The 17,717-nt window shown below is 37.4% G+C and overlaps 1 protein-coding gene across 1 annotated transcript in view; it reads right to left on the bottom strand.

Moving 5' to 3' along the window:
• CIMIP6 (ciliary microtubule inner protein 6) overlaps positions 1-8,190 on the bottom strand; it is a 38,205-nt gene extending 30,015 nt beyond the window's left edge. Inside the window, 2 exon segments of the mRNA XM_074206224.1 lie at positions 6,753-6,954; positions 8,101-8,190. Coding sequence (XP_074062325.1) covers positions 6,753-6,954; positions 8,101-8,153 — 255 coding nt within the window. The 5' untranslated portion in view covers positions 8,154-8,190.
• Between the last annotated feature and the right edge of the window lie 9,527 nt (positions 8,191-17,717).

The raw sequence follows: 17,717 nt of genomic DNA, 5'->3' as shown, positions 1-17,717 counted from the left end.
GGCTACACGGCTAGGTAATTATTAAGTGTCTGAGGTTGGATTTGAACCCAAGTACTCCTGACTCCAAGGCTGGTGCTCTATCCACTGCTCCATCTAGCCACCCCACTGAGCCACCTAGCCACCCCTACACTTCTTAAAAATAAGTTTATTAGTAATGACAAGTCGATTGCTATTATAATGACTCTAAATATTTTCATTAATATTATAAATTGATACTCAGAGCAAATAACACAAAATCAAATGAACTATGGGATATATCTCATCATAAAACACTAAAATCTGAATCAGTTATTTTAGATTAAAAAGAAAAAATACATATAATTTAGCAAAAATTCAAAAATCAACATTGCTGAATCCATCTGTGTACTTTAAAAGACCTCAGATGCTTTAAATATTTAGGGATTCAGTCAGTACAAAACTGTGACGGTTTTTTTTGCTCTTGGTTACTAAGTAACTATGTTGTCTAAGAGTGTGTACTATTTTAGGTACTTTCTTTCTTTTGCAAGCCCAGCTGCTTTTCGAAGGCTACTATGAAATACATTCATCTTTATATAAAATCTTCAAAGTCTATGTGAGTGGAAATGTCGATTTCTTGTATTCAAAGAGCAGATTTAAATTTATAATCAAATATTATCTTGTCTTTCAAGTCTTTTTAATCTTCCTAGAGGAATCTACTGTGATTTTGATTCATACCCCTTAGCATGTATACCATAGCTGCCTCCTTGACATTTTTAGGATTCCTTTCTTGTAGTGCTAGAACTTAGAAAAAAATGTGTAAGAGAGGTGAATTTTTAATTTTTGGCATGCTATAGATGCATTCTACTTATGTGCTATTGCTTCTTTTTTGATAACTTTAGAAAGGTTTTTTTGAATTATTTTCTGGAATAAAAATTATATATATATATATGTATATTTATGTATATATTATGTATGTATATTTTTCTAAAATTACTGTGTGTGGGAGTCAGAGCCAAGATGTTAGAATAGTAAGAACAAGATGAAGCAGAACCAGGAGAATAATCTGCATAACAATATTATAAAGTCAATCAACTTTGAAAGAATGAAGTACTCTGATCAATTCATGGAAGAATGTTCTGCATGCCCATTTCTGCTTCTTAAAATCCCTGACTTCCTTCAAGACTCAACTGCTACTTTCTACATAATGATTTTCCTAATTCCCTAGGACTAAAGGTAGAGAGACTTCCTTTCTATTTCTTTCCCTATACTCTGTATTGTATCTTGTATGTGCTTATTTATTTATATATTTCCTTCCCACTAGATTGTAAGCCCCCAGTAGACAAGAGATTGTATTTACTTTTCTTTTAATGTCCAGACCTTAATAATGTTAACTGAGTGATTGGTGGGGAATTGGCAGAAGAAATAGGCATTTTTTTCCTTCTATAGGATGTTATTTTGTTTTTGTAATGGGAATGTGGACAGTTAAGTGGACCACAGGACAAAATGCTGGTCTTTGATCAGAACTACTTGTCTTCCTGAGTTCAAATCTGGTCTCAGGCATTTATTAGCTATGTGATCTTGGGCAAGTCACTTTACTCTGTCTCAGATTCCTTATCTATAAAATGAGCTGGAGAAGAAAATGCAAAACACTCCAATATCTCTGCCAAAATGATCCCAAATGGGGTCACAAAGAGATAAATACAACTGAACAACAGCAATGAGAAATGTCAGAGACTGGTTCCCTTTCAATCTCTTTTTCATTCACATTTTTACTAGAGAATCCTTCTAAAAGTAGTATCTATTGTTTTTTCTAATGTTTATTTTTCTCAAACTACCTTAAATAGTAAGCTGAACCAATCTGAAGATTCTAACATCTATACTTTGCAACTTTTGTAGTTAACCTGTTAACTTGAACTGTAATGGCAAATCTGTTCAACACATTACTTTGATGTCTGAAATTATCCATTTAGCTTTCCTTCTTAGAGCAAATGAAACTTTAGAATAATGCCAATAAAAATATTTAAACTTGGATTTGGAAGGTATTATAGTTCTGCTTGGATTATAACAAGCTCTGTTTCAATGGTATAGATCTTAACAATACTAAATTAAAACAAAACCATATAAAAAGTCAATTTTTAATAGCTATCTTGAAAACCTACAAGAAACTTACGAAATAACTTGAAATTTGTCTTTTTAAAGTCTGATGATTGATATTTTAAGTGTGCTTCATTTAAGATTTTTTTATAAGAAAGGAATGGTTCTGCATTCATGCTTAATTCTTTTTTTTCATGACAAAACTGGTTTATTTTATCAGGATAAGAAGAAAAATGTGCCATTTAACCATTTAATTAAATAAATCACAAGTAACCCTAACTTGTACTTCTCTTTTCTCTTTGGGAAATTAAAAGAGATAAAGGGGGAAAGGCACAGGATTCCTAGCTATGCCTTGATTGAGTGGGCCACAGAAATTTCTGCTTGGCCCTATATAATTTAGGAATTAATGAATGATTTGTATAAAGATGGTATCATATCCCAAATATTCATGAAGAATGCACCAGGTGTGCCCAGTATGCAGACATATCCTAAAACAAGCAGTACCATTATTCCAATGGATGCCATACTTATCAAACTTGCAAATGACATAAAACTGATTATATTCTGCCCAATAAAATAGTCATAACACAAATTAAGTAATAATCTCTTCCAACTCTAAATCTATGATCCTTTGAAATAAGAAAATTTAAGAGGGATAAATATAAAGTCACATAGGGGTCTAAAAAATCAACTTGATTACAAGTTGGCATGACTAGTAGCCAGTGATTTCTCTGAAATACAGTTGGGGGGTTTTAATGAACTACAAGCTCTTAATGAATCAATAAAGGAAGATGGGTGGCTCAGTAGATAGAATATTAGAATTAGAATCAAGAAGAGGAGTTCAAGCTAGCCTGAGAAATATACTGTGTGAGACCCTAGACAAGTCAGTTACATTCTTCTATGCTTATTTTCATAGCTGTTAAAATGCGGATAATAAAAGCAACTATCTTGGTTGTTTTTAAGAATAAAACGAGGTATGTGTAAAGTGTTTTACAAATCTTCAAGTATTACACTACCTATTATCAGCTATAATGATGGACTATGAAAGTCAAGAAAGCTTATGAAAACTTCAGATTCATTCAAGAGAGGCAAACATGTTGTTTGGGACTGAGGGATAATAGTTTTGTCCTCTACCTTGATCAGACCTCAGCTGGAGTGTTATTTTCAGTTCTGGTCATCCCATTTTAGGGAAGTCATAGATAAGTTCCAGCTGTACAGAGAAGGGAAAACATTTCGGTGAAGTTATCATGCCACAGGAAGCCTAGTTAAAGGAGTTGGGAAGTCCAGGCTGGATAAAAGAAGACTTGGGGATGGAGAAGACTAATAGTATCTAAGTATTTGAGGGACTGTTTTATTTCAATTTAGGAAGAGCAATTAGATTTATTCTGTTTCTTTCCTCAGGGATAGAACTAGAAACAGTAAATGGAAATTATAATAGGACAAATCTAGGTTTAATTAAGATAAAACTTGTAAAAGTGAAGTGGGCTACCTTCAGCAGCAATGAGTTTTCTGGTATGTAATATGACTGATTTTATTACTTACATTTATGTTGGACTAGGCCTCTGAAGATCCTGTCAATTCTGTGATTCTGTGTCTATTTAAATTGTTTTTCTATTTTAAATATCATTGTGGATAACAGCTATGAGAAAATTGACATTACATAAAACTTTAGAGTTAGTATTACTTTTATTTTGTAGATGAAAAAACCGCTCAGAGTAAGAGATATTCATTTCAGTGATTCATGTATAGCCTGCATTTCCTCTGATATTCTCAGCCACATCTTCCCATAAGTTCTCTAGAAGAAGTCTATTCAACTTGAATCCTATTTCATATTGCCTGAATACCGATGGAATGTGCGGAGTGTCCAATATTCCTTGCTCTGGTCATCTTTTTTTCCTGATCATGCTACTTTGATGCTATCTTTCAAAATATTTCTCCAGTGAAATTCTTTATTTGTAATGTATAGTAACCTACACATACATTCCTTCATTGTCCTTTCAGTGATCCTCAAATTTCTTTTTTGTTTTGTTTTGTTTTGTAAGGCAGTGGGATTAAGTGATTTGGCCAAGGTCACATAAAACTATTAAGTGTTGGAGGCCGAATTTGAACTCAGGTCCTCTTGAGGAGGTGAGGTCAGGCCCTCCTGACTCCAGGCCTGGTACTCTATCTATTGCACCACCTAGCTGCTCCTCCCCTCCTTCAAGTTTAATTCTTAAAAAACCACAGCTTTACATAACTCTAAACATTTCATTACTGGAAGACTACTGATATTAAAAAAAAATGCTCTTTTTTTTTTTAACAGAAGCAATGTAGGGTCATCAAAAATCACCATTCAATATCCCAAAGGCAACCCAACCTACTTTTCATCCTGTTAAATTTTGCATTGCTTGTTGTCCATTAACAATGTCTAAGATAAATGACTATACATATATTGTGGGTTAGCAATGTTAAGAGTCTAGATAATAGCATTTGTCATTGACTTTTTTTTTTTAGATCTGTGTTAGGTAAGTTAGGCAAGTTAGGCATTTGAATGATCCTGTGAGTTTGTCTACCTCTTTTTCATCTTGCTTGAAATTGAGGTTTATCAAACAATAGTTATTTATCACTATCATGTTTCAATCTTATATAATTTTGACATTTTTGGGAGACAATTTGTTAAGAGAAAAGTGTTTAAGACTGTATTTTTCTTATTTATTTAAGGCAATGGGTTAAGTGATTTGCCCAAGGTCACACAGCTAAGCAATTATTATGTGGGTATATGAACTCAGATCCTCCTGACTCCAGGGCCAGTGCTCTATCCACCAAAAAGTAAACAATAGAATCTCATATAGTTTACATTTTCAATCAACTGTGAAAAGATAAAAGTGTGTTCTACTGTGGAATACTACTTTTCAAAGCTTACCTTTTTGCCATTGTTATGGTGTACTTGATATGTGGTAATTATTTTTATAAAATTTTTTTGAGGGGGGAAAAAGGATCAATGGATTTTTTGGGGAGGGAGATAACAATTAGATCAAAAACCATTTTTCAGTGTTTTTTCTATCTTCTCTTTCAGACACTTTGAAAATCTATCATTTGACATCCTCTAGATTGTGTCAATTCTAACAGGAACTTTTTCCATACTTGGTTTGGTCCAGCTGCTTTATTCCTGTTTATTTTTTTAGTGTCATTTCTACAAACTCAAAAAATATATCCAGAAGTATAATGTTATTTCCCAAACCTGGAAGCTAAAGAGTTGGTAATCTTTTCTACTTTTTATCTATTTGTTAACCTTACATTTTCATTCTTAAATGTTTTGGGGAAGACCATTTTAATTTGGTCTTTTCACTTTTTTTTCATTCTACTACTGAATAGTGATAGTATTTATAACTTTATTTGTAAAGTGCTTAACATACTTTTGTCATATAGTAGGTGCTTACTAAATCCTTCCTTCTTTCCCTTACTTTTTTCCTTCCTTCTCTATTCATTTTTTCCTATTTGTTCCTATCAATCATCTCTGTAAGTTTTTACAAATGAGTTTGCATTATAAACTGCTGTTGTGCTTGAGCACCATCCATATATATATATATATATGTATATATATATATTTAGCAAGGAGATTGTGTTTGCTGACTAACACTTTTAACATTCTTTTCATGTCTTCTTTATAGCACTTGACTTATATAATGCATTTCTCTGATCAAAATTGTTATAATAGATGTTTAATGTCCATTTTAAAAGACCCCCAAAGTAGTTTAAATTACCTATCAAAAAAAATTGGTAAGTAGATGGATAATTTGAACCTTCAAATCAATAGCTTGAGACCTGTAGGTAGTAAATAAGCAAAGTTAGGAGAATGTTGCTAAATCAGACACTAGGATTCTATGGAGTCTACAGTGGAGGCCACTTCTACTTAGAATGTGTCAGAGAACTACTGGGTTTGGGTATTCCAGGACTTCTGGATTGGACTAGATATAGTGGGGAAACCTTGACCTTTTTGACGTAAATCTTTCCCATATCATCATTACAGTTATATGGGGACTCAGTGTGGTATTTTTATGGCAATAAAAATGATAGTAGGGTAAAGTTAACCTGTTTCTCAGTGGTTTAATGGTCAGAATGATAATTTTATAGCAATAATTTTTCAAGAGACAGGTAAAGCTAACCTGTCTCATGATGGTCTAATCATCAGTATGGTAACTTTATGGCAATAATCTTTCAACAGACAGGTAAAGCTAACCTGTCATTCTGAGTAGCATAATATTAGTAAAATGATTAGCACATTGTGGGCACTTAATGCTTCTTTCTTTCCTTCCTATAAACTCAAATTGACCACATTCTCTTGGCTAATGAGTTAAGCTTTACTCATTAAAAAAAGGAAAAACTTAAGATACAGAACTAGTAATAGCTATCTAAGAAGCATGAAAAAGCCTGGTGTTTTCCCCAGTTGCCTTCAGCATTGAATGGAGCACTAGGCCACCCCAAGGTGTTCCATCAGGAGAGTGTGGCACTTGGCATCATCAATAAAAGTGTAAGGAAACTAGGCAGAGTAGTTCCTGGGGATTTACTGAATTGAACAGAGCAATTACATTATGTATGATGAATTATTCCCTTTAAAATTCAACATAGAATTACTTCTAAACCTAGGTCTATATCCATATATAATGTGAGTATAAAATTATCTCCCCTTTTAAGGTGGTGATAATTGACATCAGACCTACCTGATCATTTCTCATATCCAGGTGTTCCATGTAGCCTACTGGTTCGTTAAGGAATCTTGCATTAGTTCTTATGAATTTGGCATACATTACACGTGGTCTCCTGGTAAATGTATTTTCTGAACTCTGTTTTACTTTTTCAGTTTCTTTTTCACATTTGTTATTTTCTTTTCTCTCTACCAAATATGGCAAATGAACATCTTTTCTGGAAAAAATAATTTATTCCAATTAGTATTACAAAATTCATTGATAATTTTGAATCACATCAATTACTAAGTAAATTTCCTAAGGGTTTCATCTAGCCCCTTAAAGTGATATTGACAGTGTGACAAAGGAGTGTGTTGAGTCTGGTGTTGGGCGAGATCTAAGCCTAAATCCCTCATCTCTCTACCTGCATGACTCTTTAAGTTTCTAAGATAAGAAAACCTAAAATGCTTATCCCACAGCACTTCAGGGGGCAAATGAGATAATGTATGTAATATACTTTATAAGCCCCTAAAGTAGTATTTAATGTTAGTTGATATCATGCTAAATTATTTTTAAAAAATATTATTTAAAAAAGCAAAATTAGGAGACCTGGATTGATGATTTACTATTATAATTTTCCAAGATCTTATAGAATTTTATTTACAGCAAAGAGTGATAATAAAATGATACAGACTGAAAATTTTATATCTAGTCTCTCAAAGTCAGATCAAATGGTATGAACTGTTATCTCGAATCCATGAATTCCAGGCTTACTGGCAATAAGATCATGAGTCAGTCAGTTCATGTTTCTAGGCCCTCCTATTCTTGTAGGTAAAAATAAGAGTAATGATAATTATTCTATATTCTTTATAAAAATCTGTATGGAAAATGCTTTGTAAATATTAAAAGTACTGTATATGTACATATGTAAATATCTATCTATGTACTGTACGGTCTGTTTTTCCTTCCTTCTCAGAGAAGACCAAAATGCCACCACTATGTTGGAGGCCAGTTCCAACGGGTGCGGGGCCCTTGGAGCTCGGAAGGCCCCCGAGGCTGGGCACAGGTGGGCCGCGTGCACCTGGAGTGGGCTCCTAACTCTCATCTGGCATTCCCTTGGAGCTGCTTCAGTTCTGCCCTGGAGGAGGCGGGTGCCGTGACCCTCGTGTGGCATGGCCAATTCTCAAGTTCTTAGGAGGGTCCTCGGGAGAGGCCGCCACTGCTCTCTGTAAAACAGTCTGTTTGGCAAAAGGAGGGTTTGGGCCTCAGGCGGGAGCCGAGTTCGCACGGGCCAAGCCGCTGTTTTGGGGCCCAGATTCCTCCCACCATGCGGGCCCTGGCCCGGGCCTCCGGGCAGGACACTGGAAGCTCCCCCCAGCCTCACCCAGCTGCCTCCTCCGTGGAGGCCGCGGGAGCCCCCGCCTTCTGCTCGTCCATGGGGCGCTCCACCACGCGCCCCGCTATTCTGGGGTTTTTCCCCCTTTCTGAAGGCCGGGCGGGGGGCGGGGCCGGGCGGTCGCTAGGAGACAGAGGGGGGCGGGGGGAGGGCGGGCGCAGCCATTGGCTCGGCGGCTTTCCCCTTGGACTTGCCCTTGCCCGAGGCTGGGGGGGGAGGTGTCGGTGGTCTCGTGACCGCTCCTCCACCGCCCTCCGCCCTCGCTGGCAGACCCCGGGCCTTTCCTTCCCCCGGGGGAGGGGCTCAGATGTGTGCGCCCACCGCAGTCTCCGGGCACCCGCAGAAAGGGTGGGGGGTCGTGGAGCCCCAAAGAGGAGGGGCCTCTCCTTCCCCCCCTTCCAGGCCCGGCAGCGCCTCAGTCCGCATCGGGAGATTCCCTGCATTCTTCTGGCTGACATTTACTCGCGCTGGATGACCTTGGGGAAAAAACCCTCCAAATCTCATTTTCCTCATTTGTAACAAGGAAGAGAATCCTGCTGTCATTTCCTAAATGGGTTACTTGGGCCTTCAAAGACCCCAGGCCTAAATTTCCTCTGCAAAATGAGTGCTTTGAAAATGAGACGACCCCTGGAGCTCTCTTGAGGTCTAAACCCATGTTTGTGAGCTCACGTCTGTCACAACACACCTATGAGTGAGGCTGGCATCATCCTGTCACCCATTTTATGGTGAGGAAAGTCGGGGTGAGAAAATGATCTGCTCTGTCCCAGTCTACACAGCTGGAAACCAAGATTCTTTCGGAGGGCTCCTACAAAAGGTTTTCTGCAAGGGCAGCTAGGTGGTGCAATGGATAGAGCACCAGCCCTGGAGTCAGGAGTACCTGAGTTCAAATCTGGCCTTAGACACTTAATAATTACCTAGCTGTGTAGTCTTGGGCAAGCCACTTAACCCCATTGCTTTACCAAAAAAAAAAATGATTTTCTGCATAATTGTAGTGCTTCCTGTGATAGAAATATTGGTTATAAGGAAGAAGAATGGGAAAACTCTTTTGGTCCCTAAAAGGTTAAAATGAGAGATTATGTATCAAATATATGAATTATGAAAATGGCCTAAATTTCCTCAAATGTATGTAAAAATGTTTCCAATTCTTCCCCAACTTTATTCTAGGATTATGAGTTTTGTCAGTAGATTTCAAAACTTAAAGTGTTGGGTGATGAAATGAGTTTGGGAAATACTGCTACATTCTGTTAGGCCATTTGCTTTTGTCCAGTTTGTGTCTGGCCCTTTGCTACCCCACATAGGGTTTTCTTGGCAAAGATACCAGAGTAGTTGCCATTTCCTTCTGCAGCTCATTTTATAGGTGAGGAAACTGAGGTTAACAGGCTTGAGTGACTTGCCCAGGGTCACAAAGCTAGGAAGACTTTGAGATCACATTTGAACTCAGGAGGATAAATCTTTGACTCCACTTTACCACCTAGCTGCCCTCAGCTGCTAATTAACTGCATTTCTAGTTTTAGTTCTGAACTGGTTCTTTTGTAGAAAGTAGTAGTTGAAATGGGAAAAGGATACTGGCTTTCCAATCAGAAGATTGTTCTGCTGTTTATAACTACTTGTGTGTATAGATGGGGGCACAGTAGATGTCTTCAGGAATTTGAAGGTTTTTCCTGTCAGACAGGATTTGGACTCAATCTATAGAATTAGAAATGCTACAGTTGCAGAAATTTCAGTCAGATAGAAGGAAAACTTTCTAAGAAATTGGAACAGTCTGACTTTTGAATGGAAGCAGTAGGTTTCTTTAAGAACATGGTTTGGTAAGAATGGGATTAAAGGAGGTGGCCTCCAAAGTTCCTTTTAATTGACATGGTGAATTCCTTGAAGCATGTCTTTTTTATTTTTATCCTTTATATCCTCAGTACTTAGGATGGGGCCCAGCACATATATAGTAAGGGTCTAAGAAACATTTTTGTTTGATTGATTTGAATTTAAACTTAATCATGAGAAGGGTTTAGTTTATTATTTGTACTTGGCATAGAGTAGGCACTCAATAAATACTGGTTAATTGATTGAATAGAAGTCTGTCTTCCTCTAAACTTCAACAGAATTAACTAGTCTGTCTTCTGGAGTGACACAGAATCAATCTAAACCTTCTGGCACATGACAAGTCTTCAAATGTTTGAGAGGATTAACTGTCAAGGTAAATGAACTTATCTAAAACATTCAAAATTTCTCCATTTACTGTGACCAGTGGTTCCATAAAGGGATGGCAAAGTGATGGCTGGTAGAGGACCTCTGGGGGTCTATTGGTCAGCCAAAATTAGCACAAGCAGCAGAGAATCAATCCATACTGTTGTTTCTCAGCCTCAGAGGTTGCATTCATCTGCAAACTAAAAGTTGTGCAACAGGTCCCCCTCCCTTTGGTCTTGACTTGCAGTCTTTTCAAAAACAATAGTTTACTATCATCAGCTAAGTAGTTTTTATCCTCCTTGAAGGCAGATGATGATGACATCATGAAAAACATCATGCTTAGCAGCAAGCACCTAACCCTGCTTCATGAGACCACCTTCCTTCATCCAGAATCAGTGTGAGCATGCCATCATGAAACTGGGGTACAATGCTGATGAACTTCTCCAGACAATCCAGTTTCCCCTGATTTTTCACAGGCCCTCACAGCTCACAGTATCAGAGGCCTTGGCTGGGTGGACAAGCATTGCATATAGACCTTGTCAAGAAGCAGATAGCATGTCAACTGTTCCATGTCCCTTTCTAAAGAGAAGACCATCTTCCAGGTGATCAATCAACTGATTAAGGACTCTGGCCAGATCTTGCCAGCAATGACTAGGAGAGAGATTCCCTCATGGTTGTCACAGGATAACCTGTTTCCATTTCCTTTATAGAGATGGACAATGGAGGTATCCTTAAGTTCCTCAGGGATGACTTCCTCTTGTTATATAGTCCAAAAAGGCAGGCCCTATCAATCTAGAAAGCTTTCTAGCTTGGGTCTAACTTAAAGATGGCTAGTCATTTGAAGAACCAGCCTCAATAAACTGGGAAGAGTCCCCAAGGTGTATTTTTTGGCCTTACCAATGGGCTCAAAGATTAGAGGAAATCTGATGCTGAAGGCAAGACAAAGTGCATTCATTTCCATTTTTATAGCAGATTGAAGATAACTAGATTGAAGATAACTGACCGGTTTCATACCCTTTGATGAATTAAGGGGGTGTTTACCTCAAGTATGTGAAGACTTCCCCTGTTAGAATGGGCAAATGAGAGCAATTTGTTACAATGGCCATGAAAGTGGCTTGAAGCAGGTGCTAGTGAGCACTCAGAGCTTGCTAAGACATCAAAGACTCCAAGGTATCTTGGTCCTTTGACTTTTGTCTTGCCACTAGATTTGACGACTCTGGAACAGAGTGAGGCCAATGACTGCACAATTCTGACTCACTTAAAGCCAATTCATGCTCAAGAATCATCACACCATACTATTTTACCATTTTGCATTTTACTGTTACATTTCATTCCCAAAGTCCTTTGGCAATAGGCAAGTGACAAAGCAGCAGATGCACTGGTTGCTGTTAAGTCACAACTCTGTACACAGGTAGCCCAGGGTATAGATGGTCATCTCACTAGACAAGAAGCATGACAGCCCTCTGGGTATCTGAGCAGCCTTTTCAAAGGACCACACAGTTCACCTCCTGGCTTGAGGAAAAAGCTAGACAAGGTACCCTGTAGCAGAAAGGGATTCTAACCTGGTTTGAAACCCCACCAAAATATGAAAACTTTTGTGAAAATGATTCCATTCATGGAATGTTCACATGTTTATGGACAACACAAATTTCAGTAGATGTGAAAGATGAACAGCTCTTGTTTCCAGAAAATTCAGTAGCCATTCAAATAGCTGTCCTGAGTAAAATATGGCTGACAATAGAAGGCTAGTTTATCAAAGTTGGAGCTGGAAACATGTTTTTAAGGAGTGATCACAGTAAAGGGACAGAGTGAAACTGGTTTAAGTTTTGCAGTCAAATCTATTCTAGTCAACAAGTTTGTATGTCTACCAAAAGGAGTGAACAACAGGTTTATGACAATGTGATTGCCACTTGCAGGAAAGTGCCAGCATCATCAGTGCATGATGAATCTTGATGCAGTAAAAAAAAAATTTGAAGACTTGGAGACCTTCATCATCAATGTGCTGAAAGTGGACAATCTTTTAATTTGGATTTTAATACTAGAGTAGAAAGAGACTGAAACTTGGCAGGGAGTCTTTAGGAGGAATGCATTTGGAAACAGCAATCAACAGTCCCTATTGAAGACTTGTGGATTTCATAACCCAATCACCAAGATTGCCTTTTGTTTACCTAAATACAATAAAACTTTTTGGAATCACCCTCACAGCAAACATTGGCATTTGAAAGACTGTAATTATAAGGAGAAGAGACAGATAGGATTTGAGCGACAAAGGCCATGGGTGGGACAGAGTACTGGAGTGATCACTGACTTATCTTTCCTAAAGTAAACATTCACTTGCAACAATAGTACTAGACCCAAGGCAAGTCAACAGATTAGAGTACTTCTTTGTGTTCAAATAGTTTGTTGCTGATTTGCAGGGAAAGTTGAGCCAATACAGAGTTGCAACAGTGGAGGAGAAAAGGAATGGGCAGTTTTCAGAGATTTGGTTATAGCACCACATTTACTCATCTGAGTCAAAACATTTGCAAATGTCATTATTGGCTGATGAAAATGATGGGAAACCTACTAAATTAAAAACAAGAACACAGTTTATCGGCAGGATAGTTTGTCCATCTCTAAGAAGGCAAGGTTTAATGCCATCAAAAGTAAAGCACAAATGAAGCTTAGAAAGAAGCAAAATTCTTGGCTCAGTAAGAATGCAATTTTACACTTATAGTAACCACTATAAGCACTTCTATGATAGCCTGAAGGCTATTTTTATAAGCCAAAGACCTATAATGAATCTCAATTACTCAATGCTGAAGGAGTCATACTGATCAGTGATAAGGATATACTTCCATAGTGTGATATCAACAGACAATCATCAGCCACTGCTGAAGTTATTGACTATACTTAAGGTTGAAGTCAACCACACTCTCTAGCTGACCTGGTTGAAGTAAAGGTTTTAAATGCCATTAGATTAGATTCTTCTCATGTGGCAAAGTGCCTGGACTGATTCCACTGTAGCAGGGTCTACTAGATTCAGGGTTCTTTTTTTTTTTTAGTTTTTTGCAAGGCAAACGGGGTTAAGTGGCTTGCCCAAGGCCATACGGCTAGGTAATTATAAAGTGTCTGAGACCAGATTTGAACCCAGGTACTCCTGACTCCAGGGCCGGTGCTTTATCCACTACGCCACCTAGCTGCCCCTAGATTCAGGGTTCTTACAAAGACTGCCTGACAACAGGCTCTTTGGCATGAGGAAGTTATCCTCCCAGAGTTCAAGGACACCACTATCCCTATAAAGGAAAAAGAAATTGGATGTCCTATGACAATCACTGGAGAGTCTGTCTTAATCATTGCCAGCAAGATCCTTGCCAGCATCCTCTTTAATGAGCTGATTAATCTTCTGGATGATGGTAATCTGCCCAAGATGTGGCTTCAGAAAGGTCTGAGAAAAGGTGAATATGGTATAAATATGACTGAAAACTCCAGTAGGAATGCTAGGAGCAGGAGAGGATTGTAAACTATGTTCACTGAATTGACCAAGACCTTTATGCTGTTAGTCATGAGGGCTTGTGGAAGATCATAGCAAAAGTCAGTTCCCAACAAAAAATGTGCATACCCTTTGATCTAGCAATACCACTACTGGGTCTATACCCTGAAGACATGATGAAAAAGGGTAAAAACATCACTTGTACAAAAATATTCATAGCAGCCCTGTTTGTGGTGGCAAAGAGTTGGAAATCAAGTAAATGTCCTTCAGTTGGGGAATGACTTAGCAAACTGTGGTATATATATGTCATGGAACACTATTGTTCTATTAGAAACCAGGTGGGAAGGGAATTCAGGGAAGCCTGGAGGGATTCCCGTGAACTGATGCTGAGCAAGATGAGCAGAACCAGAAAAACATTTTACACCTTAACAGCAATATGGGGGTGATGATTAACCTTGATGGACTCACTCATTCCATCAGTGCAACAATTAGGGACAATTAGGGACTGTCTGCAATGGAGAATACCATCTGTATCCAGAGGAAGAACTGTGGAGTTTGAACAAAGACCAAGAACTAATACCTTTAATTTAGGAAAAAAAAACCTGATATCTTATTGTCTGATCTTGTTATCTCTTGTACTTTATGTTTCTTCCTTAAGGATATGATTTCTCTCTCATCATATTCAATTTGGATCAATGTATACTATGGAAACAATGTAAAGACTGGAAAATTGCCTTCTATGGAGGGTGGGGGAGGGAAGTAAGATTAGGGGAAAAATTGTAAAACTCAAAATAAATAAAATCTTTTTTTAAAAAAAGTGAGTTGCCCAGAGAATTCATAAGTATGGTATGCCAGTTCCATGATGGCATGCTTCCACAGTTCTGGATAACAGAACTTTTCTAGTCACCAAGAGTGAAGCAAGCCTATAGGCTTGCTCCCATGCTTTCTAGCATGAAGTTTTCAGATATTGTTAAATGCCTTTAGAAAGGACAAAAAAGGCATCAGTCAACAACTGTACTGATGGCAAATTATTTAACTTGAAAAGGCTATACAAGCCAAGACTAAAGTAGAGGGAGTGCTGGGGTGTAACCTTTTGTTTGCAGATTGATGCCTGTGAACTCATAGTGGCCTCTGAGACTGAGATGCAATAGGATAAGAATTGATTCTCTGCTGCTCCTGCTAATTTTGACCTGGCAATTAACACCAAGCAAACAGAGATTCTCCACCAGCCAGCACCACACCATCCATATGTGGAACCATTGGTTAAAGAAAAATGGAGAAATTTTCAATGTTGTGGATAAGTTTACTTACCTTGGCAGTATATTTTCCATGGATGTTCAGATAGATGATGGAGGCTGATGTACATATTGCAAAAGCTAGCCTAGTGTGCAAGGAAAGCTATCTAGGAAAGTGTGAAAGAGAAGAGGTTGCCTACCAAATTGAAGGTCTACAGAGCCATTGTGCTGACTTATTTACCTGAATGACTATGAAAACTGGGTAGGAAACTGAATTGCTTTCATTTGAATTCTTAGGAAGATTCTGAAGATCACCTGGAAAAATAAGGTACTCACACTGAAAATCCTTTCCTAAGCTGAACTATCAAGTATTCAAACTCTACTGCAGAGAGAACAACTCCAATTGGCAGATCACATTGTTTAGATGTCAAATATAAGTTTGCTTAAAGACTATTATATAGAGAACTCTAAAGGAGATAACAAGTAGTGATACAAGAGCATCTAAAAATCTCTCATCTAAAGATCTTGTCCAAGCCCTTTGGAACTGATTGTAAAACATGAGCAAAATTGCAGGGGCTCAAAAGAAAAGTGAGATGTGCAAATTTAGAAATATCTCCAAGGCAAATACTCATAAAGATTATTTGTGCCTGACCTGTGGAAGAACTTCTTGAATTCCTGTTGATCAGCCACAATTACACACAACTATATAACAATATACTCTTTGAGCATGAAGGACAACAACCAACCAGTAACTCAAAACTTTCAGGTAAAAAAATAACTGATCACTCTAACCTACTGTCTTACTGATTATATAAGTCACTCTGCTTTTTCAATTGTTTCTACTGATTGAAGAATAAAGGGTTTGCTTCTGCATGGGTGGAGGCTGGAGTACCAACACTAATGGAATCACACACTTTATTAAATAAAGACTGCATTATATAGTGGAAAGTACATTGTAGACTGGACTCTAGTTACAGCTCTGATTAAACTAGTTTTGTCACCTTATATAAATTACTTAAAATCTTTGGGCCATACTTTCCTTGTTTTTGAAATAAGGGAGTTGACCTAGATAAACTCTAAGACACCATGAAGTCTAAAATTTTAGTGGAAAATTTTTATCTTTCAATAAATGAATGTACCCCACTAATCCACAAATGTTGTCTTCCTTTGTAATAGTTACTTTGGTTAATCTCTGATTTTATGAATCAAGAATAATTCACTGTGATCTACTAATAATATGTAAATTAAAAACACCCATGTTACTTAACAGAATGCCATATGTTAAAATACAATAGGATGGATGCTGCTTATCTAAAATGTGATAAATATTGAAAACTTTCTGTTTTAACTGAAAGTTCCAAAAATAATGAAATATGCAATTGTATGTCTTGATAGAAAAACTGAGGGTCGCTGCAAATGTCTATCTCAAATCCTTGATCTTGATCTCAAATTTTTCCCCACCCAAGACCCCATGGCTAGTACTAACTTTGAAAGTGGTGACAATTTTAATAGCTCTAATCTCCAGCACCCTGTTCTCAATTAGGCTTCATTCTGGGAGACAGCATGGAGATTGTATTGGTATTACTATTACAGCATATGATCTCAGGACCTTGGGAAAAGGTCATATGTACTGTATAATCTAATGTTATTTTTAGTTAGTTTTGACACTATTAATATAAATGACTTGTCCAACATTACAAACTAAGCCAGTAATGGAACCATGATATTCTTAAACTAAGCTTAATTATTTTATTCGCTATATTATCTCACTCTCTTAAATGTTACTGAAAAAAGGAATAATTTCCCCAATTCTTTGTATGCCCAGCAGTTAGCATAGTGCTCAATACAGAGTAAGAGTTTAATAAATGCTTGATAACTGATATATGGTTCATAAAACAATAACCCTATTATTCAAGTGTTATTATTCAAAATTATGTGCCTCTGCTTTGTTTATATTCTTTCATCATAAGGACTTTAATTGATCTAGCTCTGTATTAGGTCTCTGAAAGTTGTTTATCTGCATTGGCAGGTTAGACAGAAACATTTACTTCTAGTGAAGAAAATGAAGAGTTTGATTTAAAAGTCAGAGTGGCTAGGTGCTGCAGTGGATAGAGCACTGGGCCTGGAGTCAGGATTACCTGAGTTCAAATCCTGCCTCAGACACTTAATAATTACCTAACTGTGTGGCCTTGGGCAAGCCACTTAACTTTTTTCCCTTGCAAAAAATTTTTTAAAAAGTTGTTTACATCCTTAAAAAGTTACTCATGGGGATTTTAAATCTAAAAATGAAAAAAAAAAATCATCCAGACTTATATTTTCATCAATGTAGGAAATTTCAAGGTGGAAACTATTTCCACCAATGTAGATTGGCAGCTCCCTTGTAAAAAAAATTAAAATTAAAAATTAAGTAAATTACACATATGTATATACATACATACATATATTAACATATATATGAGAGATGCTTGTCCACATCAGGGAGGTGATGCATGTGAATTATATTTGAGGGGATACTATGTTAAGTCACCAGCTTCACTTTTTCCTCTGGAGTCACCTGGGTCCAGTGACCAGATATGAATCTGGATAACTGGAGATGACCCTGGATGCGAGACAATCAGAGTTAAGTGACTTGCTTAAGGTCACACAACTAGGAAGTCTGAGATCTGAATTCAGGGCCTTCTGACTTCGGGGCTGGTGCATACATGTATATAAAAACA

This window comes from Macrotis lagotis, chromosome 1 (genome assembly GCF_037893015.1).
Source record: "Macrotis lagotis isolate mMagLag1 chromosome 1, bilby.v1.9.chrom.fasta, whole genome shotgun sequence".
Classification (NCBI taxonomy): domain Eukaryota; kingdom Metazoa; phylum Chordata; class Mammalia; order Peramelemorphia; family Peramelidae; genus Macrotis; species Macrotis lagotis.
The sequence above is the reverse complement of the archived record's forward strand: the minus strand, read 5'-3'. Positions and strand labels throughout refer to the sequence as shown.